Source organism: Solanum verrucosum, unplaced genomic scaffold (assembly GCF_900185275.1).
Source record: "Solanum verrucosum unplaced genomic scaffold, falcon-dt-bn FXZP01000183.1, whole genome shotgun sequence".
Taxonomy (NCBI): Eukaryota; Viridiplantae; Streptophyta; class Magnoliopsida; order Solanales; family Solanaceae; genus Solanum; species Solanum verrucosum.
Genome location: NW_026020430.1, coordinates 4424662 through 4451024, shown reverse-complemented (window position 1 = coordinate 4451024; position 26363 = coordinate 4424662). Strand labels below are relative to the sequence as shown.

At 37.2% G+C, this 26363-nt stretch overlaps 4 protein-coding genes across 5 annotated transcripts; 1 reads left to right on the top strand and 3 right to left on the bottom strand.

The window, feature by feature from the left end:
* Positions 1–1076: 1076 nt before the first annotated feature.
* LOC125807848 (mediator of RNA polymerase II transcription subunit 19a-like) lies at positions 1077–5370 on the bottom strand. 2 transcript variants are annotated; one of them, XM_049487580.1, is made up of 6 exons: positions 5161–5370; positions 3978–4044; positions 2720–3009; positions 2291–2524; positions 1456–1512; positions 1077–1262 (listed from the first exon to the last, which is right to left on the bottom strand). In XM_049487580.1, the coding sequence occupies exons 2-6, from the start codon at positions 4006–4008 to the stop codon at positions 1212–1214; spliced, it is 663 nt and encodes a 220-aa protein (XP_049343537.1). In that variant the 5' UTR covers positions 4009–4044; positions 5161–5370; the 3' UTR covers positions 1077–1211. The 2 variants fall into 2 exon arrangements, with proteins under 2 accessions (XP_049343537.1, XP_049343538.1); XM_049487581.1 differs by having other exon boundaries at positions 1077–1257; positions 5161–5335.
* Positions 5371–6915: 1545 nt separating this feature from the next.
* Positions 6916–18413, top strand: LOC125807886 (ribonuclease 2-like). Its single transcript, XM_049487634.1, has 10 exons — positions 6916–7305; positions 7553–7581; positions 7676–7749; positions 12559–12660; positions 12777–12780; positions 15082–15173; positions 15918–16079; positions 17192–17292; positions 17912–17988; positions 18173–18413. The coding sequence occupies exons 1-9, from the start codon at positions 7067–7069 to the stop codon at positions 17982–17984; spliced, it is 876 nt and encodes a 291-aa protein (XP_049343591.1). The 5' UTR covers positions 6916–7066; the 3' UTR covers positions 17985–17988; positions 18173–18413.
* A 649-nt stretch (positions 18414–19062) lies between these two features.
* LOC125807975 (pentatricopeptide repeat-containing protein At3g02330, mitochondrial) lies at positions 19063–21736 on the bottom strand. The gene has a single exon (XM_049487736.1). It carries the CDS (start codon positions 21695–21697, stop codon positions 19088–19090), a length of 2610 nt encoding a protein of 869 aa, XP_049343693.1. The 5' UTR covers positions 21698–21736; the 3' UTR covers positions 19063–19087.
* Positions 21737–22435: 699 nt separating this feature from the next.
* LOC125807855 (60S ribosomal protein L5-like) lies at positions 22436–26151 on the bottom strand. The gene is made up of 9 exons (XM_049487590.1): positions 26004–26151; positions 25037–25106; positions 24855–24946; positions 24456–24582; positions 24282–24361; positions 24074–24190; positions 23496–23630; positions 23178–23347; positions 22436–22809 (listed from the first exon to the last, which is right to left on the bottom strand). The coding sequence occupies exons 1-9, from the start codon at positions 26004–26006 to the stop codon at positions 22698–22700; spliced, it is 906 nt and encodes a 301-aa protein (XP_049343547.1). The 5' UTR covers positions 26007–26151; the 3' UTR covers positions 22436–22697.
* Between the last annotated feature and the right edge of the window lie 212 nt (positions 26152–26363).

Here is a 26363-nt window from a genome sequence, read left to right as displayed (position 1 = left end):
ATTTTCAACGACACACAACTGAGAATGTTTAGTAATATGCACACACATACATATGTAGACTGGAGACAAAAAATCATCCCAAAAGAAGTATACATGATTATTATTTGATTCCAATGAGCCAAAATAATAATAAATAAATAGAAGATACAAAAATACCTTGGAGTTTGGCATATCATTTGATTACTTCTGTTGCTTTTCTTTATTGATGTAAGCATTACTCCAGTATGGTTTAGAAACTTCCATCCTTTTCCAACTAGCCTTGACCAGTTTCACCTTATATCTCCACCAGCACATTCAGGACAGCATAGACAAAAGTTTACATCTTTTATGCTCAAGGACAGTGCATCTCAGACACTTCCATGATCACATATCCACCTTACCATAATGAGTTTGAGGCTGCACCCATGCACCAATAACACATTTTTCCTCCATCTCTTTGCAAGATGAAATTGAATCTCTAACAGCAAACTTTTTCATGAATGTTCAAAATTTTCCAAGATATGCTTTCTTGTTCCTTATTCTATTGTGAACTTTTGTATCTATCACTTTAATCAAAAAATTTGTTCTAAAATATTATCATCTCAGAAACCAAGAAAGGGTTAATTTCTTTTTCCAATTCCACCTTTACTACTCTAAGAGGGCGGATATAGTCAATAATTAATCATTTAAGAACTACGGTTAACTTAGTCAAATACCCCTTATCTTTATGTTAATGATAGCAAATGGTTTTCTCAATGCGTGTGCCAAAACTTTAAACGATAGATAAAAAGGACAAAGAAGTATAAGATAGTTCCACCTGACTTCCATGAGGAGAAAATTTTGATTTGATATCCAAAACAGGCAGGAAAACATTTTGTCAGACATGCAGATGCCTCCTTTATCACTGTAGAGGCCAGACTATATGCATGCCTACTTTTTCAAGGTGGTTATTTAGAAAAGGGGGAAAATTGAAGTATATAAATCAAAACGCCAGATTGCACTCATGAATACGCAAAAAAGTTTGATGCATCTGACCAGTAATGTCTTCCAAGGAACAGTCTCACTCAAATAAAGATACAGATGTCAACACCGGCGCATGCCATAAAGTTCTTCAATTAATGAATTGATCAGGACATGAACTTCTGATATTTCACAATTCTATATAAAGGAACCCTCCAAATTCTCAACTGCAAAATCTGGGACAACATAAATTATACAACCACAAGCACAATTCAGCCGGCTACCTTTATTGAACCAATCTCATCAATCTTTGAGCTCCTGTGCTGCAACATTTTAGCAGGTAAGATGAAGGGACAATTAGTAAAAGGTGAATGTATACTAAGTGTAGGGATTAGATTGCGTACAATAAATTTATATCACAAAACTAACATTTGCAAATATATAATTTTCCTCAGCAAAGAAGGTTCAAAATATAGTAAAGAATAATATTATATGAATCCAACATTTTTTAGTTACCTTGCTTTTCTTGTGTTTGTGGATACCGTTGAGATCCTCCTCGTCGTGCTTCCTTTTCTGAAATCAGTTTAAGAAAAAAGATCAAAATCAATGAGTTCTTTTATCCCTTTTATTACCGTGAAGTATGACTTTTTGATTGCCAAATTCCAAGACGTTGCAAATCAGGGACGAAGTCAGCAAGGGTGAATTTTCCACAAAGCAACTCAATAGTTAAGTACCACCCGGCAAGAACTTTTTTTAATAGGTCCCACCCGGAAAGAACTTAAAACAAAAAAGGAAGTATCAAACTATCAGAGAGGAAAACTATAAAGTCAACACCGCATTAAGTAGATTACACAAAATTCAAACATGAGGTTATTCTTAGAGTAAAGGAGTGGATCAGAATTTTACCAACTTAAAATATATGTATCACTAAACTAAACCGAATAGGGCCGGACTCAACAACTTTTCGCCTCAATAACTTAAAAAGTCAAGTGGCAGTTCATTTCAAAGACCTCATGTTCAATGCCTAGAAAGCTGAACCTTAATTAATCTCAATATTGTTCCCACTTGATCATACAGAGGCAACTTGTAACAAAAAAGGATAATGTACAAATGGATTAAATTATAAAGTACAAATTCAGGAAAGCAAGTGCAACAGTCAGCACGATGGTACTGAGACCTGTTGTGAAATTTGTAGTTTCATCCACTTTAAAAGATTCTATTTAGTTAAGATAATGTTGAACCAGTCTTCTAAACTTCTGAACATGAACCTAAGACTATATTCAAAGTAACAACATACCATGAGAATCATCATTTTTGAAACAAAATCATTTGAGTTTAGATGACAGCAGACCTTTTCATGTTTCTTTGAATGCTCAGCACCAGGATCATTGTGGCCACTTTTATCTTTCTTTTTCTCTTTGTCCTTGTCTTTACTCCGATCTTTATGACGATGTTTGTGCTTCTTATGCTCTTTGTCCTTCTCCTTGTCTTTATCCTTGTGTTTTTTATGCTTCTTCTCCTTCTTCTCCTTGTCTTTCATCTCGCTCTTAGATTTTCCAGCTATAGTGGGGGTGCCTTTGTCAGACTATCAAACACCATGAAAAGACCGACTGATCAGTAACTATTATAACAGGAAAAACCATTTTATGTTTCAGCACATAATATGAGGAAACCCAATTCAAAAGCTCCAACTTCAGAAATCATAAAGGATAAGAGTGTTGCTTAGAAGCAGGTGAACAAATGGAGTTAAATCATCCAAATTCAAAAGCAGATATCTTACAGGAGACAAATTGACTGGAGCCGTTTCACGTAGTTGGAAGGCTTCTCTAAGGACATCTAAGTCAAACGGCCGGATACATGAACTTGTCTCTCTTGAAAAGGAAGTATCCTGTGTGAGCTGATCCAACTGCATCTTCTCACCTTTCCTAATTTCTGTGTCTCCAACCACATTATGAAGATAATGTGTATCGGAAATTGATAATGGAAGCGACCTCTTACCAAAGAACTCATAATGAGGCAACAATTTGAAGTGACTAATAAGATCACGAGCACCTGTGAGTTCTCTTGGCCCTAACAATATATTTGGACCAAATCAACAACAGTTATAAACTATGTATATCTTTATCAAACATGAACACATTCTAAAGAGGAGAACAAAATTGACAGTTATTTAGTCTATAACAAAATATCAAGTTATTGATCTAAGGAATTTTACAAACCAAACTATATTTGTGAAGGAATATGCAATACAAAAAATGGTAAAAGCCACAGATGCAATCTGCAGTCAGTTGGTGATAAAATGGTAAGCCTGCCACAACACCTCTATATTCATTTGCCACTACGAATTCCTCTGCTATGCAAATTATGTTCATTTAACACCTTAAGAAACTTAACTAATGCCGAGTGTTTCTCTTCTTCTTTATTTTTTGGTTTTCAGAAGCTTAGCTCTTCCACATTCCGCGGGTCTCTCAGTAACCTATGGCTTAAAATCTTAAAAACTTGGAAGTGATTTCTTTCTAGATTGAACTCTATTCTCTCTCTCCTTTTTCTTTTTGCTCTATCAGTTCACTTCATATTAAATTAAATATGATGGTGCATCCATTTTCCAAAAAGATTTACTTATAGCTTGACCACCCTTCATAAAATTTCTGGTCATGCCATTGGTATCATTGTAAGCAGAAGAAGTCGGCATAAATGGGTTGGCAATAAAACAATAACTTTATTTCCTGCAAGTAAGAGCAAGAGCAATAGGACTATAAAACAAAATTTCAGCAGCAAATAAATTCGCCATCAGCAGTCTGAGCAAGAATATCAATCAATGTGTCACATTCACCTTGAATCTAAGCCTAGGGATGCAATAACGAGCATTACTCATCAATTGCATACTAGTCACATGAGTAGACATGCAGTAGTCAACCACATTTACCAGTTTCAAAAAAAAAAAAGACATGCAGTAGTCAACATGTGTAACAAGCAAGGAGACTGTATGTCCCTATTTTTATTTTTTGAGGGGAAAGGTAAACATGTAAAAGTCTTACCTCTTCCAAAATTCTTGCTATCTGGATCCATCAATCAGCACCAAGTATATAAGTAGAGCATTATTTCCTGGAAAGTATCAGTAGGTAAGACAATCCAGAAATATCTAGTGCAGCAAAGGTCAATCTACTCATATGACTAGAATGCAAACAAAATGGCATTGGAGGAGGACAATTGGGAGAATGTAACCATAATACAACCGTAGTGCAAAATGAAAGATCTCATAAACCTTGTCAGTATCATTTTCAAATAAATACTGCCTTAATGCCATGGATTTGGCAGGGGCTACTACCGCCTATGTTCAAAGCAGAATACCAAGAGTAAAGATAAAGGGTGCTAAAAGCGACACTAACAGAAAGAAAGACAGCTTTTATCTGTACAACTAAGGAGAAAACTTATATATGAGCTGGAAGAGAGATCATTTCATATGCAATTTCTATACCTCTACTCTCAAGTGGATAGGGAGGTCTTATTTGATCAAGCATAGATACAACAAAAAGAAAATTGAAGTAAATAATAAGGAAAAAGAACAAGGACTCAGATTGGTCCTAAGAATAGTGTCTCCCGTGTACAATGGCGTGTATGTTATTTAGAGTGCATAGTGTCCCAAGAAATTGTCTATAATGACGGCCAGTGTTATCTACTGCACTAAGTCCAACCTCTCACTAAATTGTGTATAATCAGTCTAAAGATTAGTTTTTTTCAAACAGTTACTTCACAAATGCAACTCAAACAGTTTTTTCAGCCTAAAGATTGGTTTTTTCCCAACAGTTACTTGACAAATGCAACTCAAACCAGTTTTTTCAGCCTAAAGATTAGTTTTTTACAATAATTTACTTAACGAATGCAACTCAAATTAACACTTTGATCCTTGACAAGACTGAACAATAAAAATGAAAAAGAAAAAAAAAACTTAACTTACTGCTCCAACAGAAAGAGGAGAGAACTACACTTAGCTCAACTTACCTCTTTCTGTTGGAGTACCTCAACTTACAATAGAGAAAAAAAAAACTTATTAAAAGCTGATTCCATTACAATTTGAGTTTCAAATTTTCATAATTTCACACATCCGCATATTAATGAAGAAACACATTGATCTTTGATGATAAAGACTACGTGATCCCTTTCACAATCTAACATCAGTACATAGAGAATTCAAATCTCCAACTACGAAAAAGAGCTTACTCGATCAAACTGAGGGATATCCAATCCAATTGAAGAACGAAGCTCGTTTGTTCTCCAATTGAAGGTTCTCCTGAAGCAAAATAATCGAAATTGAGGGCTTAGGGTTTGCAAATTCACCGTAAGCTTCGTATATTTGAACCAAGAGAAACCCTAATTTTGCAATTTCGCGGAGTTGAAAAAAATATTGGCACCAATTACGGCGTATTATTATTATTATTGCGACATCGTAATATTTATATTTATTTTACTGGCGATGTCGCTACTCTGTTTCCTATTTGTGTCATGTTGACAATAATTGCCCCTGTCTGATCTGGTTTCTGAAGGAGTTTATTGTAATTTCGACTCAAATTATTTTATTTTTTGGTTCAAATAAAATCCACTAATATGTTTTTTTTTAAATCTGTGACTCAAAAAATCCACTAATATACATATTTTTTAAATAATGTGAGAATACTAAAAATATATAATGTGATTTTACATAAGTTAACAAAAAGTATGAAAAATGGCATCGGTTACTGGTAGCAACTAGTATAACTAAATAATGTCATTCAAGGATTGTTACGTAAGCAATCTATTTTAAAAGCCAACAACTACTTCATAACTAGAATTTGAAGTATAAATAAATAAATAGTTGCTTCAGATTATGCAAATTTTGCAAATTGACCATTCTCTAAAAGTATTTTGAATATTTAATTTTATGATTCAAATTTTTAATTATAAATCACATAAAAATTACTTTCTCCTAATTTAGATACGATTTAAATAATCAATTTCCTCTCTCCTCTCTCATATAAATTATAATCATAGAAAAGATCAAATAAGACTTCATTTATAAATTATAATCTAACGAAAATCCATGCGTACTTATCAAAGACAAATGAGATCTTCAATATACGTGTCCGGAAGTAACTCAAACAATTAAGAGTCTGGTTTGATCTGAAATCAGGCACGATCTGCTCGTTTATTGCTACATCTAAAAATAGCATCAAGCGAAGATGTCGTTATGTCCCTTAATCAATCAAATGGTCCTTTGACCTTCATTTGATTCCAAAAATCAGCATAGATCTCATCAAATTGTATACAACCCTTAGTAAAGACTAGACAATTAATTCCAGCAAGTGGCATGTAAGTCACACAAACATAAACTTTATTATTGTATCAAGATTCTCCATTAAAAAGAATGTTGAAAGGACCACGCCCAATAATATTACGCAAGCCTTCTATCTTAAGTATCAACGGTTGATTCTATAATTCAAATTCATAACATAGACTAATAAACTGTTGATCCAATCATGCAAGATTAGTAGATTGGCGACATTTTAAGAGTGTTTAACTCTAAGTCTCTAATACATCAATTACGTAAAATTACTCATCTGAATTCAGATACTATTTAAAATAATCACTTCTTAGTTCCTTCGTTAACTTTTACTCCATTACTTGTCCGTTATTTTAAAAATATTTTTTTACTTTCACTTGTTATTTTCAACGTATCAAGACTATTATTATTTTTTTACATGTTTTATCATTAACATTAATTATTCATTTCCAAATCATTTCTCAAAAACTAATCTAAACATGAATTTATAGGAGTGTGATAAATAGTAATGTCAATCATTATTTTTAATGGGTGTGCCAAATACGAATGGAAAGTAAAAAAGAACGGGTTTATTTTACTATAAACCTGGATTAGTATGCTATAATTATCAGTTTAATTAATTAAACAATAACTTAGAAAGATGCATAGTATGAAAGAATCTAGAATTTAACCGCGAAGTTATCTTCCTCCGTGAACGATCCCAACTCCGCCGTCTTCCGCCGCTGATCTTCGAAGCGGGCAATCTCGGAGACTATATCTTCTCCGTACTAGAAAAAAGGAGAGAACTTGGAAGTTTTTACAGATAATAAAATGTCCAGAGCAATGGCTTCCCTTACAATCAAAGCGATTTTCTGTATGCAATTGCTACCTTTGCTCATCGGAGCTTTTTCCGTTATCCGAATCAACCGTAGTTGGGATATGGAAGAAGGATTGCTACGAAGGCAAACCGGACACCAGAGAGAGTTTGATTACTTCAAGCTATCTCTCTTATGGCCTGGCACGGCTTGCCGGAATACCACCAAATGCTGCTCTTCCAATGCCTGTTGCCGGTACTTCTCTTTTTTCTTCTTTCATACCTCAAATGATGTTTCGTAAAACTTAGTCATTCAGCTGATTGACAGATTGTAAAATTAGACTAATTGTCGATTGATTTCTTCATTTTGCCTCTTTATTCTCAGATTGTAAAATTATATCATGTCTAAGGAATTTTATTAAATTAAGCTAGTTGTGTGTTTTGTAAGGATTTCATGACACTTGAAAGCAGAGGCTTACCTTTTTTTGTCTGTTTTTTTTCAGCTCAAACTCACCATCAATATTCACTATTCGTAAGTTATTCCAATTGGGAAGGATGTTTTTATATTTTGTTTTCATGTTGTGCAATGTGAGAGGTAGAATTGAATAAGGTTTCTCGTGCTTCAGATGGACTTTGGGCTGATTACAATGACGGAACTTGGCCTGCATGTTGTTCTGGCCCCCAATTTGATAGGGAGCAGGTATATTGCTAACCCTTTTCCCCGGACCAACTTTTTATTCCGCGAGGACTGTTTGAGGAGAAAGTTAACTGGTGGAACTGTTGTTGCTTAGATAAAGACCTGTTTGAAGGGAGAATTGATTGGTAGAACTGTTAATGTTTAGTTAAAGACTTGAAGCACGCTCTTTCATGGAAGATGGGCGCGTGCTTTCGTTCCCAAAATACATATATTTTGACGGTAAAGCAGTTTATTGGCTGTGAAGGCTACAAATAATTCATACCCATAATGCACCCATCGGCAAGTGTTGGTGGGATTTAATAGGGTATTATGTGACTGAAGATCTGTTTATATTGTTTGTCAAAACATGTTGACTCCAAATCCAGAAACGCTTGTCACAGAGAATAAGCTTTGAACAAATGAAGAATTTCAAGGCAAATGTGAAATGTTTGGATTTGCAAATGTTGTTATCCATTCGTAAGGAGGTTCCCAAAGCTTATTACTCTGGAAATTAGGATTTGGCAAAGTAACTTGATGCACTACTAGCATCTTACTTGCACTTTTATGACAGATCATTCATTCCTATTTTTGGTTTTAGTTAAAGAGTCTTAAATTGCATATAAGTTTGCCTTTCATGGTGTACAATCTGTTTTGTTTGAACATTCATTTCATTCTACTGGCATTAGTTTAAAGTGCTACTTCTTTTTTTTTCAGTCACCTTTGATCAATCCTGAATTTTGCCTTAACATAGAAGGATGTCTTTTCTGAATTTAATTATCAAAAATTTTAAGTGTATGGCATGCATTATTTGTAACAGTTGATTTGCAATGTATTTTGTATTAACTTGTGATTATTCAGAGATATAAAATATAATTTCAATAGAAGGATATTCTTCATCCAAACAAGTGTCTAACTTTTTGAATTGTATGAATGGGATAACCCTTAAAGTTAATGTGCTCTTGTTCGTGATTTTGGACTTCCCTTTGTTGTTAGATATAAGACAGTGTTGTAAAGGCTTTTTCATATTAAAAAAAAAACAGTGTTGTAAACACATGTTTAAGCCCTGAAGCTGAGTGTATGGTTGGCCTAGGTGCTGCACCCCGCTTAACTGGTGTTCAATGCAGCACCAAACTGCTAAGATACGTTCCTCAAAAGCGATGGGTTCTATTACAAACCAGACATCGTTAAACAATAACTATACAACAACAACATACCCAGTGAAATCCCACTAGGTGGGGTCTGGGGAGGGTAGAGTGTACGCAGACCTTACCACTACCTCGTGGAGGTAGAGAGGCTGTTTCCGGGAGACCCTCAGCTCAAGAACATCAAATCTAAGTGACAGGAGAGCTATATATAAAACATAACAACCAATCCAAAAGATAGTGTATAATCAACAAATGATACAATAACATCGAGAAAGTAATGTGAGGGGTGAAACGCAGTAAACAACAATACGGCTAGGACTACTCCAAACGCTAACAGCCCATACCCTCGCGAGGGACGGCAACACGCTAACCCTACTAACCTTCCACCTTAATACGCGACCTCCACTCCTTCCTATCTAGAGTCATGTCCTCGGTAATGTGAAGCCTAGCCAAGTCTTGTCTAATCACCTCTTCCCAATACTTCTTGGGCCTACCTCTACCCCTCCGCGTACCTTCTACCACTATTTCCTCGCATCTCCTCACTGGGGCGTTTGCGCTCCGTCTCTTCACATGTCCAAACCATCTCAGTCTCGCTTCCCTCAGCTTGTCCACCACAGAGGCCACTCCCACCTTCTCCCGGATAACCTCATTCCTAATCTTGTCGCTCCTAGTGTGCCCACACGTCCATCTCAACATCCTCATCTCCGCAACATGCATTTTTTGGACATGTGCGTTCTTGACTGGCCAACACTCCGCTCCATACAACAAGGCCGGTCTAACTACCACTCTGTAGAACTTACCTTTAAGTTTTGGTGGAATTTTCTTATCACACAGTACTCCAGAGGCAAGCCTCCATTTCATCCACGCAACCCCAATGCGATGTGTGACATCATTGTCGATGTCACCACTCCCTTGGATTACAGCCCCAAGATACTTAAAACTTTCCTTCTTAGGAATGATCTGTGCGTCAAGTCTCACTTCCACATATGTCTCATCCAACATATCACTGAATTTGCACCCCAAATATTCTGTTTTGGTCCTACTCAACCTGAAACCTTTGGACTCCAACGTTTGTCTCCACACCTCCAACCGCGCATTAACTCTATCCCGCGTCTCATCAATCAATACTATGTCATCCGCAAATAACATACACCATGGGACCTTCTCCTGAATAGACCGCGTTAGCTCATCCATCACCAAAGCAAAAAGAAAAGGGCTTAGGACTGATCCCTGGTGCAGCCCCATCTCAACTGGGAAGTGTTCTGAGTCTCCTCCAACTGTTCTAACCCGAGTCTTGGCTCCACCGTACATGTCCTTTATCGCCCTAATATAAATCATCGGGACCCCTTTAGACTCCAAGCACCTCCAGAGGACATTCCTCGGTACTTTGTCATAGGCCTTTTCAAGGTCAATGAACACCATATGTAGGTCTCTCTTTCTTTCTCTATATTTTTCTACCAGTCTACGCATAAGATGGATGGCTTCGGTAGTCGAACGTCCCGGCATGAATCCAAACTGGTTCTCCGAGATGGACACCCCTCTTCTCACCCTCATCTCCACCACTCTCTCCCAAATCTTCATAGTATGGCTCAACAATTTGATACCCCTGTAGTTGTTACAATTTTGGATATCACCCTTGTTTTTATACAACGGAACCATTGTACTCCACCTCCATTCATCCGGCATCTTTGTTGTCTTAAGGATAACATTAAACAGCCCAGTTAACCACTTTATGCCTGCCTTGTCCATGCTCTTCCAAAATTCTACAGGAATCTCATCGGGTCCGGTCGCTCTTCCCCTGCTCATCCTACTAATAGCCCGTATAACTTCCTCGGTCCTAATGCACCTACAGTACCCAAAATCCCGAAGTCTTTCAGAGTGCGCCAAATCACCCAATACAATGTCTGCTTCCCCTTTTTCATTTAAAAGTTTGTGAAAGTAGCTTCACCATTTTTGCTTGATGGAGGTCTCTTCCACCAATATTTTGCCTTCCTCATCTTTGATACACTTCACTTGGTCCAAGTCGCGCGCCTTCCTCTCTCTTGCTTTTGCGAGCCTATACAACTTCTTATCCCCGCCTTTGTCCCCCAGCTCGACATACAAGCATTCGAAAGCTGCCGTCTTCGCCTTCGTAACAGCTAACTTAGCTTCTGTCTTTGTCGTCTTATAGACTTTCTTAAGCGTCCGCTTCTCCTCCTCGTCTACACACTCCGCCATTTTTGTGTGTGCAGCCTTCTTCGCTTCCACTTTGCCTTGGACTTCCCCATTCCACCACCAGTCTCCTTTATGGCCTCCAAATTTACCCCTTGACACCCCTAACACCTTAGAAGCAACTTCCCTAATGCAACTAGCTGCTTTATTCCACATGGTGTCCGCATCCCCGTTACCACTCCAAGCCCCCATCCCCATCAACTCCTCACCCATCTCCCGCGAAAGGGCAGGGGTCAACCCTTCCCATTTAATCCTCGGTCGATCAGGTACCATCTTCTTCCTCCTAACCCTCTTAATTTTCAGGTCCACCACCAAAAGCTTGTGTTGGGTAGTGAGGTTTTCACTTGGGATGACCTTGCAGTCCTTAAAGAGACCTCTATCCCCCTTCCTAAGGAGTAAGTAATCTATCTGAGTCTTAGCTACCGTGCTACGAAAGGTAACCAAGTGGTTCTCCTTCTTCGGAAAGCACGAGTTAGCAATCACCAACTCAAAGGCCTTGGCAAAGTCTAGAAGCGAAGTTCCACCTCCATTTCTCTCCCCAAAACCAAAGCCTCCATGGACGTCATCAAAGCCACTAGAAGTTGCCCCGATGTGTCCATTAAAATCTCCACCAATGACAATCTTCTCGGTATTCGGAATACCTCTAACTACCTCATCCAATTCCTCATAAAAGAGCTTTTTGGCCTCCTCGTCCAATCCCACTTGAGGAGCATAAGCACTAATAACACTCCAAGTACATCCTCCAATGACTAGCTTAATCGTCATCAGTCTATCATTGATCCTCCTAACCTCCACCACTTGCTCCCTCAAATCCCCGTCTACTAAAATACCCACTCCATTTCTATCCCTTGACCCTCTTGAGTACCACAACTTAAACCCGTCAACATCCCGAGCCTTGGAGCCTACCCATCTAGTCTCTTGGACACAAGCTATATTTATCTTTCTCTTCTTGAGAATTTTCACTAGCTCTATAACTGTTGGTTGCCGTTATTGTTATTTTTATTGCATTACATAATTACATTTATATTATTTCGGTACCTTTTTCATCTGCACTTTCTTCACTAAAATGGACAGTTTAATAGAGCTTTGTGCTTGACACTAGCGGGCTATGGAGCTTTTATATGCCTTTCTCCTTTCACTATACTGATTTAAGGTCCTTGCCTTGGATTTTTGTTGGGAAATGGTATCACAGTTCTGGCTTAAGTATGCAGATACGGTTAGAATGTTAAGCCTATCAATATCTTTGCTGGCAAGTTGCTTAGTAATATATTTAATATGAGCATCTGGAAGTTCTTTACAGAAGGATCTGTGATAATTTTGAATATTGAGAATTCAGCAGATGAGACTGAATAAAGAAGCTTCTATTTCTTCAACTCTAAGGGACATCCATTTCCTACTGCATATTTATATAAATATTCACCAGCACTGAGTTTGAAACATTTTGTCTTTTGAGCTTACATATCCATTCATTCTGTAGATTTCAACACTGCGTAGGCCTATGAAGAAGTACTGGCCTTCTTTTAGTTGCGAGGCCACCTCAACTTGTCACCATGAAAAAGGATCATTTTGGGCTCATGAGGTGGTTTTTCATTGTTACTTGTACTAATGATTGATAAAGAATTCGATACAATTCAAGGAACTAACATGTCCTTCTTGCATTTCTTTTATGCTGACTCTGGAGATATTCATTTTCAGTGGGGTAATCTCTCTTTGCCTTATTTTATATTCAGTTTATATATATCTTGCAAGATGACTTGATGGCTTTGATCAAGATCTTTGATTGAAATGAGAAGCAAGATTCTTTAAATAGGAAGTACCTTATTGCTGACATCTTCTAACATTATTGCTTCCTTCTTCTCCTGGATATAATTACACACATTTTATAGTCCTTGTGCATTCTCATTTTACATTATTTTTTATTTTTTTTACAAGTCAAAAATAAAAACAATATCATATGAAAGTTTGCGGATAACTAAGCTGAAGTTAAGGCCAGTCTGGAATGTTATTTTCTACTAAATGTGGGATAACTTTATTTGCCCTTTACCCTATCTCTTGTCTGGCAGGAAATACAACAACAACAACAACCCAGTGAAATCCCACTAGGTGGGGTCTGGGGAGGGTAAATAGTACGCAGACCTTGCCACTACCTCGTGGAGGTAGAGAGGCTGTTTCCAAGAGACCCTCAGCTCAAGAGCATCAAATCTAAGTGACAGGAGAGATATATGCAAACATAACAGCCAATACAAAAGATAGCGTATAATCAACAAATGAGACAATAACAAGAAAGATAAGGGAGTGAAACGCAGTAAACAGCATAAGGCTAGGACTGCTCCAAACGCTAACAACCCAAACCCTCGCAAGGGAAGACAACCCGCTAACCCTACTAACCTTCAACCTTAATACGCGACCTCCACTCCTTCCTATCTAGAGTCATGTCCTCGGTGATGTGAAGCATAGCCAAGTCTTGTCTAATCACCTCTTCCCAATACTTCTTGGGCCTACCTCTACCCCTCCGCGTACCCTCTACCACCATTACCTCGCACCTCCTCACTGGGGTGTCTGCACTCCGTCTCTTCACATGTCCAAACCATCTCAGTCTCGCTTCCCTCAGCTTGTCCACCACAGAGGCCACTCCCACCTTCTCCCGGATAACCTCATTCCTAATCTTATCGCTCCTAGTGTGCCCACACATCCATCTCAACATCCTCATCTCCGCAACATGCATTTTATGAACATGTGCGTTCTTAACTGGCCAACACTCCGCTCCATACAACAAGGCCGGTCTAACTACCACTCTGTAGAACTTACCTTTAAGTTTTGGTGGAATTTTCTTATCACACAGTACTCCAGAGGCAAGCCTCCATTTCATCCACGCAACCCCAATGCGATGTGTGACATCATCGTCGATGTCGCCACTCCCTTGGATTACAGCCCCAAGATTCTGGCAGGAAATAGAACCCTTAAAATACTTCAGATGGATAAAACTGTCATTTTACTTTTGAAGCAAGCACCTAACCGTTAATATGGAGGATATAGATAGGAAATAATAGGGGTCCTACCTGTTGAAATGTGAACATTGTCTTGAACTATGTTGCTTGGACTCTTCAAAAATATCGACGGGTGTGTGTCGGATCCTCCAAAAATAGTGTATTTTTTAAGGATCCGACACAGGTGTGGCAACATTTTTGGAGAGTCCGAGCAACTTAGGTCTTGAAAGAGAGGAGTTTTTTATTTGTGTGATACATAAATTTTGTTAGTTCATGTACTTAGGATATTAATGTTAGGACATATGTATGGTTGAATACATGTATTTGAGAAAAATGGGAATGAATTGAATAAATGATGGTACATGTACTGAACTAGGTACATTTGACCAAAAAAATAATAGGTACATGCTAGGATAGTCCTACAAAAATATTCAGATATTATAGCTATTTTTTTTTTTTTTGATGACAAGGGAAACCCACGGCCACTACCCTTTTGGGTGCGCACAGGGTAAAACCCCGCTCCTATGCAATAGCTCGCAAACCACATAGGAGAGGTAACCCGCACTAGGCTAGCCCGGTGCGACGAGCTCGACCCAGAAGGCAAACCCCTTGCTTTCGCTGGCAAGGGGTTTTGAACTTGAGACCTCCAACATGGAAGTCCCAAGCCCAAACCACTGGGCCACCCCAAAGGGTTTATAGCTATTTTTTATAAGCCAAAATGAAGTCAAGTTGGTAAAAGTCCACTTGTCTTCAAAGAGCATTATATATTGAGAAAGCAAGTAGAATGAATTAAAGGAGAACCATTTCCTCTACTTGTCTTCAAGAGTAAATGAGTCACTGAGAGTGCTCCTCCTCCCCTATTTTCCAACATTACCAACCTACCAACTGCAACCTAAAATTCAAAGTTTTGTGTTTGTTACACTTGTAAATATCTGATAGAGACAAAAGTCAGACTAGTAGATGTTTATTTTGTATGTAGTGTGACTTTCATAATTTTCTGTCATTGTTCGCAGAAAAACACGGAACATGTTCTTATCCAGTTGTCCATGATGAGTATGAGTACTTCCTGATGACTTTGAATGTTTACTTCAAATATAACGTCACTGTAAGTTGATTGTTATTCTATTTATTTACTCCAATAAACTTTGCCTTGTGTATTTTCTATCAGATTTAAACTTTGAGTTGGTACTTATTTGCATCCCAAAACCCCACCTAGTGGGATTTCACTGGGTATGTTGTTGTTGGTACTTATTTGCATATATTCAGTACTGGGGCAAAGAAATTGTTTGATGTGTCAGATACAACAGCAGCTTAATAGCTCATCTTGAATATCTTGGTTATTATTTTATGTCAAAACTTAAAATCACGTATGTTATCGATATCTTTCCTAAGAAAATTCCCCTTGGTCAATGTAAACTTTTAAATGGATGATCGTCGACAATATCAGATATACAAGATTGTGGTTACATTTACAACAGCCTTCTGGAATTTATTTCATTGCAATAACTTACTACTCATTAGAGTATCCTTTGTCAAGATGCAAAATATACCAAGAGGGTTAGCAGTTGGACTTTATTATACTGAAAAAGTGAACACTTCCTCTCATCTGTGCTGAATTTTTTCTTAATTAACTGCATCATAACTTTCTGGATATGTCAAGCATTGAATCACTTAACATTCTTTTAGCATTCCATGTTAAGATGTTTTTTTTATTTTTGAAATGTCACTACAGCTTCATTTCATTTGGTTGAAAACTTATCTGTTGTTCCTCTTACTCATATAATTACATAATGTGGTTGCCTGGTAGTTGAGTCCACTACTGATGTACTCAAAAATTGAAATTAACCAGGGAGTTCTGTTTGAAGCCGGGTATGTACCCTCAAATTCTGAGAAATATCCATTGGGAGGCATCATTTCAGCCATTCAAAATGCCTTTCATGCAACTCCAGAGTTGATATGCTCAGGCGATGCGGTGGAGGAACTAAGAATATGCTTCTATAAGGATTTACAGGTTGGTTCTCTCTAATCCTCTAAATGAATAATTGCAAGAGTTGCTTATTGCAAAATTATTTGTTTATATAAGGTGATGTGGATGGCCTCATTTAAGATGTTTGTCGTTGTTTAGGCTACGAGATCAATTATTATGTCTTTCAATAGTGCACTCCTTGTTTGTTGTTAACTTCCTTTCTTTGTACAAATCTATCATGTAGATATCATGAGTGTGCAATTTAAAGATGGGTGATTCTGTACTTACTTTCCAAGTTCATTCATCTTAATTCTTACATTACATGTTAGCAAATAAAGCGGACATGTTAATTCTAAATCTCTGCTTAGTTAATCTTATGTCTAATATTCTTTTGCTTAATTTGATATCAAAACGTGTCTAGTTATATATTGTCAGATTATCATCCCCAAAACTTCCATTTTGTAGATGACCTCGTTTAAGGTGTCTGACATTGTGTAGTGTAGGACATAAATTAGTATGTCCTTCAATGTTGCACTGCGTGTCTGGTGTTAACTTCTTTCCTTGTCCAAATTTAACCAGTAGATATCACGAGTATAGAATCTAGAGGTGGATGATTCACTCCTTCATTCTGAATTCATGCGTCTTACATGTTAGCAGATAAGACAAACTTCTTAGTTCTAAATATCTGCTTGGATAATCTTATATATAATTGTATATTGCTTAAGTTACTAAAAAAACATGTCTTATTGTAAATTGTCAGATTTTCATCCCCAAATTTCCCTTTTTATGGCCTCATTTAAGATGTCTGCCATTGTTAGTTCATGACAAGAATTAATGTATACTCCAATAGTGCAACCAGTATTTGCAGTTAACTTCTTTCCTTGTCCAGATCTAACTATTAAATGTGATGAGTCTACAATATAGAGGTGGACTATTCAATTCTTCCATTCCGATTTCTTTTATCTTAACGCTAGCAGATAGAAGGACTCCTTAATTCTTTTTTTTTACTCTCTGCTTGGTTAATTTTATGTCTGACTGCCTATTGCTTAATTTAATACCAAAACATGTCTGATTGTATATTGTCAGACTACCACCCCCAAAGCTCCAATTTCTATCATTAATGTGAATATGGTTCTCAATTCCTGTCTCTTTTACAGCCTCGTGATTGTGCAAGTGGATCTATCATTAAAAGTGGTAGAGTCTCTTCTGGGTCATGTCCTCAGTATGTCAGCTTGCCAGTAAATGGATCAGGGGGTAAGTTCACTTCCACACAATCTGGGTGGCCATCTTTATCTAATAAGATTAGTTCAACTGGATGAATTAAAGATCGATCAGTTTGCGATCCGATCAACTAATATGACATTTTTGGATGTCAAATGTCATCATGTTCTGTTGATTCGCACAATGCTCTATTTTGTAAGATGATTAGCCCACCAGTATGTAGTTCTGTAGCCTTGTACACACAAACGAGCACGAAATGACTATTTTTGTGGTCACAGTAACTCCTTGATCAAAACCGAAGCATCTAAAAATTGTCTATGCCTGATTAGCCTAGCCTACAAATGGTCTAAGCATCATTGCTTTTCTAAATCTCCTTATTTTGTATAAATATTTCACTTCGTTATGAGTTTACATGTTGACCTATCAAACAAATACAAACAAAACTATGAATTTGACCTACTACTTGTCATATCCAAGAAAATGTATTGGAATATATTATTTTTATCTGTTAACATAGTAAAGAGGAGAATATGTGTGTATTTTCTTGTTTCATCCCTTGTTTTCCTAATCTCCTCTTGAACACTCCCTTCCATTGGCTCTTTTTCATGAGATTTTTCATCTTTTTAAGAAGCTTACTCTTGGTTCTCTGAAGGTAGCAAACAAGTGGCTGGGTTCGGTCTCAAGCTTTGCTTTGCAGTTCACTTACTATTGATTTTTGCATTTATCTGAGAAGGTAGCTGGACTCCCAACTCAAAGTTAAACCCCACGAGTTATCTGTCGACCCAAGAAAGTGTATAATTATCAAGATCAGATTAGGAGTATGAAAGGACATATTTGCTCAAAAAAAGGGGCATAAATTTTTCCTTTTGGATTCAGCACTTGAAAGTTTCTTGAACTTTTATCTTTTGGTTTCACAGGGCTTGACAACACAACGGCAGATTTTTTATCTGAGCGATAGTCTTACAGCAGTTCCCCATGGTCTAAGTCAATTTGATCAGGTAAATTTGACAAGGGTTATAAGATCAGATCCTTATTGCTTTGTGAAGATGTTTAGCGTTCAGCTTGGTATTTATAAGCTATACATTCTTCTTGTAAAGATTATGAGATGATGTTGGTGTAAGTTACTGGTCTTATCGAAATAGCATCTCAACGAGGATTTTATTTAATTTGTGGCTTTATTGTATGTTTCCTTTCTATGAAACTTAAGTGTTCTACCTGCAAAATGCAAACCAACTAAATGATTGTTGTAATGCTGTTCATTATTGGGAAAAGAGGGACCTTTTATCAATATGTTATCAGAAAGAATTGAATCTGGTCGAAAACCCCCCAAAAGGGTAGAAATTATATAAAATTAGATGGAACTCCAGAAAAGCATGGTAAACAGTCTCCATGTCAAGCATCAAAAGACATCTCTTCATTCAGCCAAACAGTTGCTTCATCCATGTTTAAGATTCCCAAGAATCAGGAGACTGAAATCTCTCAGATAAATCATGTAGTTGAAAGCCCAAGACTACGGTCCAACCATTGTCCTTTTGAAGCAATTCTTTTGCGCCAAGAAATCTGGAGGACAATTTTCTCAATCATTTCATTTCCTCTTTGCCAGCACAAGTGCATTTTGTCAAACAGTACTGTTGTCACTAAATATACTCAGTGTTCTCCACGGAGTGTGCATATCATTTGGTAGACTCGAGATATTCAAATGAAGTCCAGGGATCAGCCAACACATACAACTCAATATCCCCAAGCTTTTCCTTGGGTCAATGTGAAGCAAAGGTTCTTTCCCTTGCATACCTCCATCACAACAACCAGAGATAGGTTCCAACTGAATTGGTCTAAAAAGAAGAAACTCTGCATTCGGGAAATGGATGTTGATGTTCATCTTCTGTAGCCTCACAGCTGAGCAAAAATTCATTATCTAGTATATGTGACACTCGCTTCATTTCAGATATCAATGTGTCAAGGTTTTCATATATCTCGTTGCATCTTGGATGGGCTTTATCACCAACAAGAAACATGTGTAGCACAGACTTTATCTCAATCCAGCTACAACCTGGCTCCTTCTTGAGCCCACCATACCTCATCACTTTCCTCATTTCAGCAACTTCTTTCCACATTCCTGCATCAGCATAAATATTTGACAAAAGTATATGAGAAGACGAGTCCTCAGGATCCAATTCCAAGAGACACTTTGCTGCCTTTTCTGCTACCTCCACATTCCTGTGCATCTTACACATACTAAGCAGAGTTCTCCAAATCACATCATCAGCCTCAAGAGGCATGTCTTGAATAAGCTTCAGTGCATCACTAATTTGCCCCGCCCTCCCTAATATGTCAACCATACATGAGTAATGTTCTAATTGAGGATCTAATCCATAGTTATTCGACATTGAATTGAAGTGTTGCAGTCCTATTTCAACAAGCCCTATATGTGCACAAGCTCTTAAGACTGCAAGAAAAGTTGCATGATTTGGTCTTACATCCTCGAGCTGCATGTTTTCAAAGATCTGCAAAGCCTCTTCTCCAAGACCATGTTGTGCATAGCCACAAACCAGAGCATTCCATGTGACAAAATCCTTTTTTGGTGCTTTTTCAAACATCAACCTAGAATCCTGCATGTTTCCACATTTCGAGTACATGTCAACAAGAGTGCTAGTTATAAACACATCTGATTGCAATTCTTGCTTTATAATTTGAGCATGAATTTGCTTTCCGAGCCCAACAGTAGCTAGATTGGCACAGGTATCAAGAACTGTTGCAAAGGTAAAGTTATCAGGTTTTATTCCCTCTTCCAGCATTCTAGAGAAGAATTTCTGAGCTTCCTCACTTTGTTCACGCAATGAGAAGCCCGATATGATTGCATTCCAAGATACGATTGTCTGTTCGTTCATTCTCTCATGGAGTTTCTCTGCCTCTTCTACCTTTTCACATTTACAGTACATATCTATTATAGCACTCCCAATGAAGCACTCCATCCCCATCCCTGATTTTATGATCCTATTGTGGATCACCATGCCAGTGTTAAAATCTTGACGAGCTGCACAGGCCTTTAAAACGCTACCATAAGTGAATTCATCTGGTTCCATCCTTGACTTAAGCATCCGAAAAAATAGTATCAAAGTTTCATCCTCATGTCCATTCTGCTCGTAAGCTGCAATTATTGCATTCCAAGACACTGCATCTCTTATTTCCATTTCGTCAAACAAACGTAGAGCTTCTTGTGGTGCTTCACATTTGCCATACATGTCCATAATGGCATTTGCGACACAAACATTGGACAAAAAGGGGGTCTTACAAGCTACACCATGTAGTTGCATTCCCTCTAAATGCCCTTTGAATACTGCACATGCGCTAAATGCACCAGATAGGCTTATTTCATCAAACCCAAGATAAGACTTCAGCAAAAGCCGGAATAGTATTACAGCTTCATATCCTTGATCACCTCGAGCAAACCCAACAATCAAGGCATTATAGGATTGCAAATTATGGTTTGGCAACAAGTTGAATACCTTCTTAGCATCAGACAAACTGTTACATTTGGCATACATGTCCAAAGTGGCCGTAGCTACAATGACATCAGATCCAAAATCAGTTTTCAATGAATGACCGTGCAATTGAGAACCGAATTTTAAGTCTGATAACCCGGCACAAGACCTGAAGACACTAGCATAAGTAGATTGACTCACTCCTACTCCTCCTTTTTGCATATTCTTGAAGAGGTGTAATCCATCAGCAAACTTGCTATTTTGAACGCAACCTGCTATCAGAGCACTCCAAGAAACCCAGTTCTTTTCAGGCATCTCATTGAAGAAACATATTGACTCATTCAATCTCTTGCATTTCGAATACATATCCACCATTGCACTCCCTGTCACCACATCAGTAGCAAGACCTAATTTGACGACCAACCCATGCACCTGCACCCCTAACCAAGAATCTTCAATACCCGAACAAGCTTTCAAAATAACAGCAAAAGTTGTTCTGTCAAAAGCAATACCATCTCTTCCCATTTCCAGAAAAGTTTGAATAGATTTCCCATAATTACCATTTTGCATATACCCGGAAATCAAAGAATTCCATGAAATTGCATCTCTTTCAGGCATCAAATCAAACATTAATTGTGCCTTCTCCAATTCACTTACCATGGAATACCCAAAAATCATAGCATTCCAAGAAACCGTATCTCTTAGAGGCATTTTATCAAACACTTTATCAGCATAACCCAAGTTGGAGCATTTTATGTACATTTGAATCAAACAATTAGCGACGAAAACAGTGGGTTGAAACCCAGAAATTATCATCCGAGCATGGGCTTGCCTGCCTGGTTCCTGGATGCAGTGTTTTGCACATTCTTGGTATAAATGGGAAAAAGTTTTCCTGTAGTTGTTTGGGTGCATTTGGTTTGCTGCTGCAAGTGTTGTAAATCGTCCAGGGTAATGTTCCATCCATTTATATCCAAGAGTTGATGAAACAGCACGAAATTGAGTCGTTAAATGTTGGTGAAGGAGGAGACAAGCCATCAACTTTTAAAATCATGCTTTGGCGGGTGTTCCAGCTTCATACGACAAGGATTATAGGTTAAAATCATTGCCTAATCACCAAAAGTCCAATTTTACAACAAAAGTTGGTGTCGCCATTGATATTTTTCTCTATACTTGTTATTTGGACGGTAGATAAACTAATACACTTTATCCAAACGTTATATGCATTAGTAAAATTGTCATCAAACAAATCTGTTAGTCGCCACACAAAGTATTTAATTAAATGATTTATTAGGGATCTGGGGTTGGGTTATATGGGTGAGTTTGTAAAGTGGATTGAAAATTTAAAATTGGAGATGGGGTTATTAACTAAATTCACCGCGTGTTCGTATAAATTTAAACAATTACTGATAGTAAAGAGATATATCTGACGATTTTCCATAGTTAATATTTGGCATTTGGAAATGGAATCCCATACAAGACTCATCGACAAGTTTGTGAACACAAAATGAGTTTTAATTAGTGACCGTAGTATCCACCAGAAGAAAGCTAAAATATAACATATTCAAGGACAAATAAGAGACGTATTCTCTAAGCAAAACAACAGATAAATTGAGATTAAATTAGGCAAAATACCAAGAAGAACTAGGAGAAAACAGCACACAACTAACTAGACAATGAGACAACATTCAACACAAATAATTTGTGAAGAAAATGCCTGGATTAATCCAACAACTCATTGCCAAGGCAATAATAAGTAGGCAAGATTACCTTGCAAGCGACATAATATTCATCCACATGCCAGATTTATAAGGCTGAGTGAGTATAAAAATTTAGAACATTCTCAAATTGGTAAATTATCATTCTACAGAGCATGCAAAACTGAGAACTCAATAAGGAAGCAAAAACAGAGTATAACAAGAACATAAGCAACAATAATATTTCAAGACTCTTGCAATGCCGTTTACTCGTCATCCTCATCATCGTCATCATTTCCAGCAGCTGAATTCAAAGCATTCAGTCTCTCAATCAACTTAGCTTTCCTTTCCTCGTATGTTAGCTTCTTCAGATTATACCTGCAAAAGAATCAAAAAATGAATATGCGGAATAGACAGGAAAAGAGAATTTTTTTTTCCTATAACCTTGAATAGTTATAGGGTTACAGTAAAACAGACAATATTAGCATACTAATTGCTACAGACAGAAGACATGCTATACTATAGTTTGTCCCACATGGCATTCTAGAAATGAAGAACCAAGATGAGCATCAACTGCATATTTCATATTCAATGACAAATGGGAAATGAAAATCCACCACCCAACCCATTAAGTAAAATGCTTGATAACTTCAAATACATCCCAATGCAAGGAATTGTTTTTAAATAAAAACGAGAAACAAATAAAAATGAGAACCGAGATAATCAATCTAAAGACAAGTTTATACCTCTTGTGCTGTTTAGGAGGCTGCTTCTCAGATTTCTTTGGGCTTGGATCAGCACGAATGGCAGCATGAACCTTCTTGTACATCTCCTCAAGGCCATCAGCTTCAAGACCCTTTTTGATGTACTCACTAAAGTGTGTCTGATATTTCTCTGGTTCATCTTCAATCAGAGTCTGCAAAAAGAAGGAAGAGGTTTAGCATAATAGACATTGGGGTGTACCTAGATGAAGAAATAACATAGATAATACTCAATTATGCATTTCTATGAATTTGATGATGATAGTAAACTATAAAAGGATTCCATATAACCATTCTATTTACCTTCATATATGTAGCAACGTGGCCACCATATATGTACTTGCGGTGAACTTCAGCATCAAGTTGCTTGGAATCCTTGCTGAATCCAGCGAACCTCTTCTCACTGTGAGGAATATCAAGTCCACCATCCAACGCACCCTGAATCCAACCAAGCAAAGAATTGCATTTGATTTTAAAACATATTGAAGGTCATATGGCACAAATTATCCATTGTAAATATGAACAGTAACATGGCACGAAAGAAACCATCTCAGATCTCAAAAGATAAAAGAAAGGGTTTTGGACAGCAGAGCAGACTCCTGTTAACTTAGAAAAGTCCACATTCTAAAAATCAGAAAGCACACCAGACATTAATACCCTTGGACAATTGCATTCCGGGTCTCGTAACGCCTACCTTTAATTGCTTGATCTCATAGGAGAGATAAGGCATTTCGCATACCAAAAGATTATTAAAGATACTTTGACATGCTATGTATCATCTGCTCAAGTGTCGAAAATATTTATTTCTTAGAACTCTATGCACAATCAAGCATTGACATAAAAAATGAGATGCAGCACCAATACCAAAAGCAGGTTTATACCTTGAGAGCACCAAAAACACGATTTCCTGTAGTAGTCCTCAAAAGGCCAACATCCAAGAGAGCACGGAAAGGCCTTCTGCTTTCAGCAGGTTCAACGGAGTAATCCTCCCCATTGACCTGTAAAGATTTGAAAAATCAGCAGGCAAATAGAAGCTACAGCTACCAAACAGGACAAAACACCCATAAAATTGAGCACATCTGCAATTACCTCAAGGTTTCCTTCATACTCCTCATCCATTTCAAGCTTTTTGAGAACTCTCCGTGCCAAAAGAAGTCCAGTGCAGTAGGCTAAATTTGAATGTAAATGAGTTAACAGTTCAATAAGAACTACAGAACTTCAAGTGAGATAACCAAACAATTAGAATAGCTTGTGTGAAAGTACCAGCAGCATAATTAGTCAGTCCAACTTTGAGGCCATAACGAGGCAGCTCGTTAGCATAAGCAGAAGCAAGAATCATGTCACCAGCAATACTAGCAGACACAACTTGTGCAATTATGTCCTTGTTAGTCTAGAAAAAATGTTAAGGAAGCAAAGTGAAGGACCAGTGCAGCTATTGTGCCCATAATTTCAATATTACAGATTGACCAGACCCACAACATAGATTCATGGTGATCCCAATTGCCACTATCAATCATGTGACACAAGTTCACTATGACAATTTCATGAACCGTCTATGTAATATTAAAAGGAACGATACATGTCAAATCAATAAACAAAATCCCAAGAGGAAACCATACCATGTACATAATATTTTACAGTAAAACAAAAGTATTAGGATACAAATCGGACAACCAAACGATATTTTGGAGTGTTGTACTTATTTTTGTCCTGATTGATCAAACGATTCCTGGCTCTATAGTCTGTTTTCCCCTCTGCAAGATAATAAAAATTTGAAAACAATCAGATAGTGAATTGCCTAGGTTGAGAACAAAAAAAAGGAATTATAAGAATACAAGCTATACCTCTCCTTCTCTTGAATTTGACCTGGAAACGCTTAAAATAAGCCCTTGTCTTCTGGACTTTGATGAAGGCCTGCAACATAATTTATTCACAGTGTCAAGCAGAAGAACATGCATCATAAAGATTAGTTGTGCTGGTACATTCACATTAGGGACAGTTTTTCCTAAAAAACTTTTAGTTTGTGTACAATTTATTTGTTGGTAGAAAATGCAGAAATCTTCCCGTATATTAGAAACACTATATGGTTTTGTAAGGCAAAAAACTATATGAAGCATGAGTCAAGATAGAACGGAAAAGTATGATAATTCTTTCCTAAATCTCAACAAGTTTTGGATCAAGGTACATTTGATATTTTTATTAACCTGTCTACTTTTTCTAGGTAATATAGTTGAATAATAGTAAAGCATCCCTATGCAACAACCAAAAAAATTATTTCTATGTTGTCAAATTAACCTAGCATATAAAAGAAAGTAGAGATTTTTGCACAATATCTAAAGACTATACCAAAATAGTTACACATATAGTCCAATCCTAACAGATTAGACAGGATTCCAAGAGATTTGTGCACAACTGTAGACATATTTCATACGAGCAAAATCTGGTAAATCTCTAAATATTCGTACCGAATATTGATAAACCGGAGCCCAAAGAGGAAGGAACAGATTCTTTTTAGAACTGATGGAGCAGAAATGAAAACTCAATGTATGTAGTTATAAACAGTAAACACCACAAACAGAGACTTATAATCCTCCAAAAAAATCAAACACTGTGACACGATTACTCTTAGAACCAGGAAAAAGCTTCAGCATAAACGTTGAGAAAGTTGTATAACCAAAATGTAGCACTCTCTACTCTTTCTATTCCAACTATCAACTACTAAACAACAACAACAAAGCTTCGGAAAGTGTAAAACGAAACCACAAAATGCAGCACGGGATCTGTAAAGAAGCTCAAATTAGTGAATCTCACCATTGTTTCTCCTCGATTAGCCTCCGCCGACGGCCGTGAGGGGGAAGTGGGGAGTAGAAGAAACTAATGTGAGAAAAGGGACTGCCGCTGCGGAGCTTGGTTTTATACTTCACTAAAACCCTAGTCGATGGCCAATACTTTTCTTTTGACGTTTTTGCCCATTTGACATTTTGACTATGTTTTCGTGGAAAATTTTAGAGTACTTTGGTCATAAAAATTACTCTAATTCACTTTTTTCGGATTAATTTCTCACTTTTACTATAAAAAAAAAACTAATAAACTTTTGGATAATAGAGTTATAAGATGATAATAATTGTTTTCAAATAAAAAAAATATAAAGAGGATTAAAATTGTGTTTAG

Bases quoted from the DNA above. Each gene is read 5' to 3' on its own strand.
- LOC125807848 (XM_049487580.1), bottom strand. From the start codon at position 4,008: ATGGATCCAGATAGCAAGAATTTTGGAAGAG. The intron at 3,010-3,977 runs GTAAGACTTTTA...ATATATTGTTAG, and splicing joins TAGCAAGAATTTTGGAAGAG to GGCCAAGAGAACTCACAGGT. The intron at 1,513-2,290 runs GTCTGCTGTCAT...AACTGATTTCAG, and splicing joins ATTCAAAGAAACATGAAAAG to AAAAGGAAGCACGACGAGGA.
- LOC125807855 (XM_049487590.1), bottom strand. The intron at 24,947-25,036 runs GTATAGCTTGTA...ATTATCTTGCAG, and splicing joins CAAATTCAAGAGAAGGAGAG to AGGGGAAAACAGACTATAGA. The intron at 24,583-24,854 runs GTATCCTAATAC...CATTTTTTCTAG, and splicing joins ATCGTTTGGTTGTCCGATTT to ACTAACAAGGACATAATTGC.
- LOC125807886 (XM_049487634.1), top strand. From the start codon at position 7,067: ATGTCCAGAGCAATGGCTTCCCTTACAATCAAAGCGATTTTCTGTATG. The intron at 15,174-15,917 runs GTAAGTTGATTG...GAAATTAACCAG, and splicing joins ACTTCAAATATAACGTCACT to GGAGTTCTGTTTGAAGCCGG. The intron at 16,080-17,191 runs GTTGGTTCTCTC...TCTCTTTTACAG, and splicing joins GCTTCTATAAGGATTTACAG to CCTCGTGATTGTGCAAGTGG.
- LOC125807975 (XM_049487736.1), bottom strand. From the start codon at position 21,697: ATGGAACATTACCCTGGACGATTTACAACACTTGCAGCAGCAAACCAA.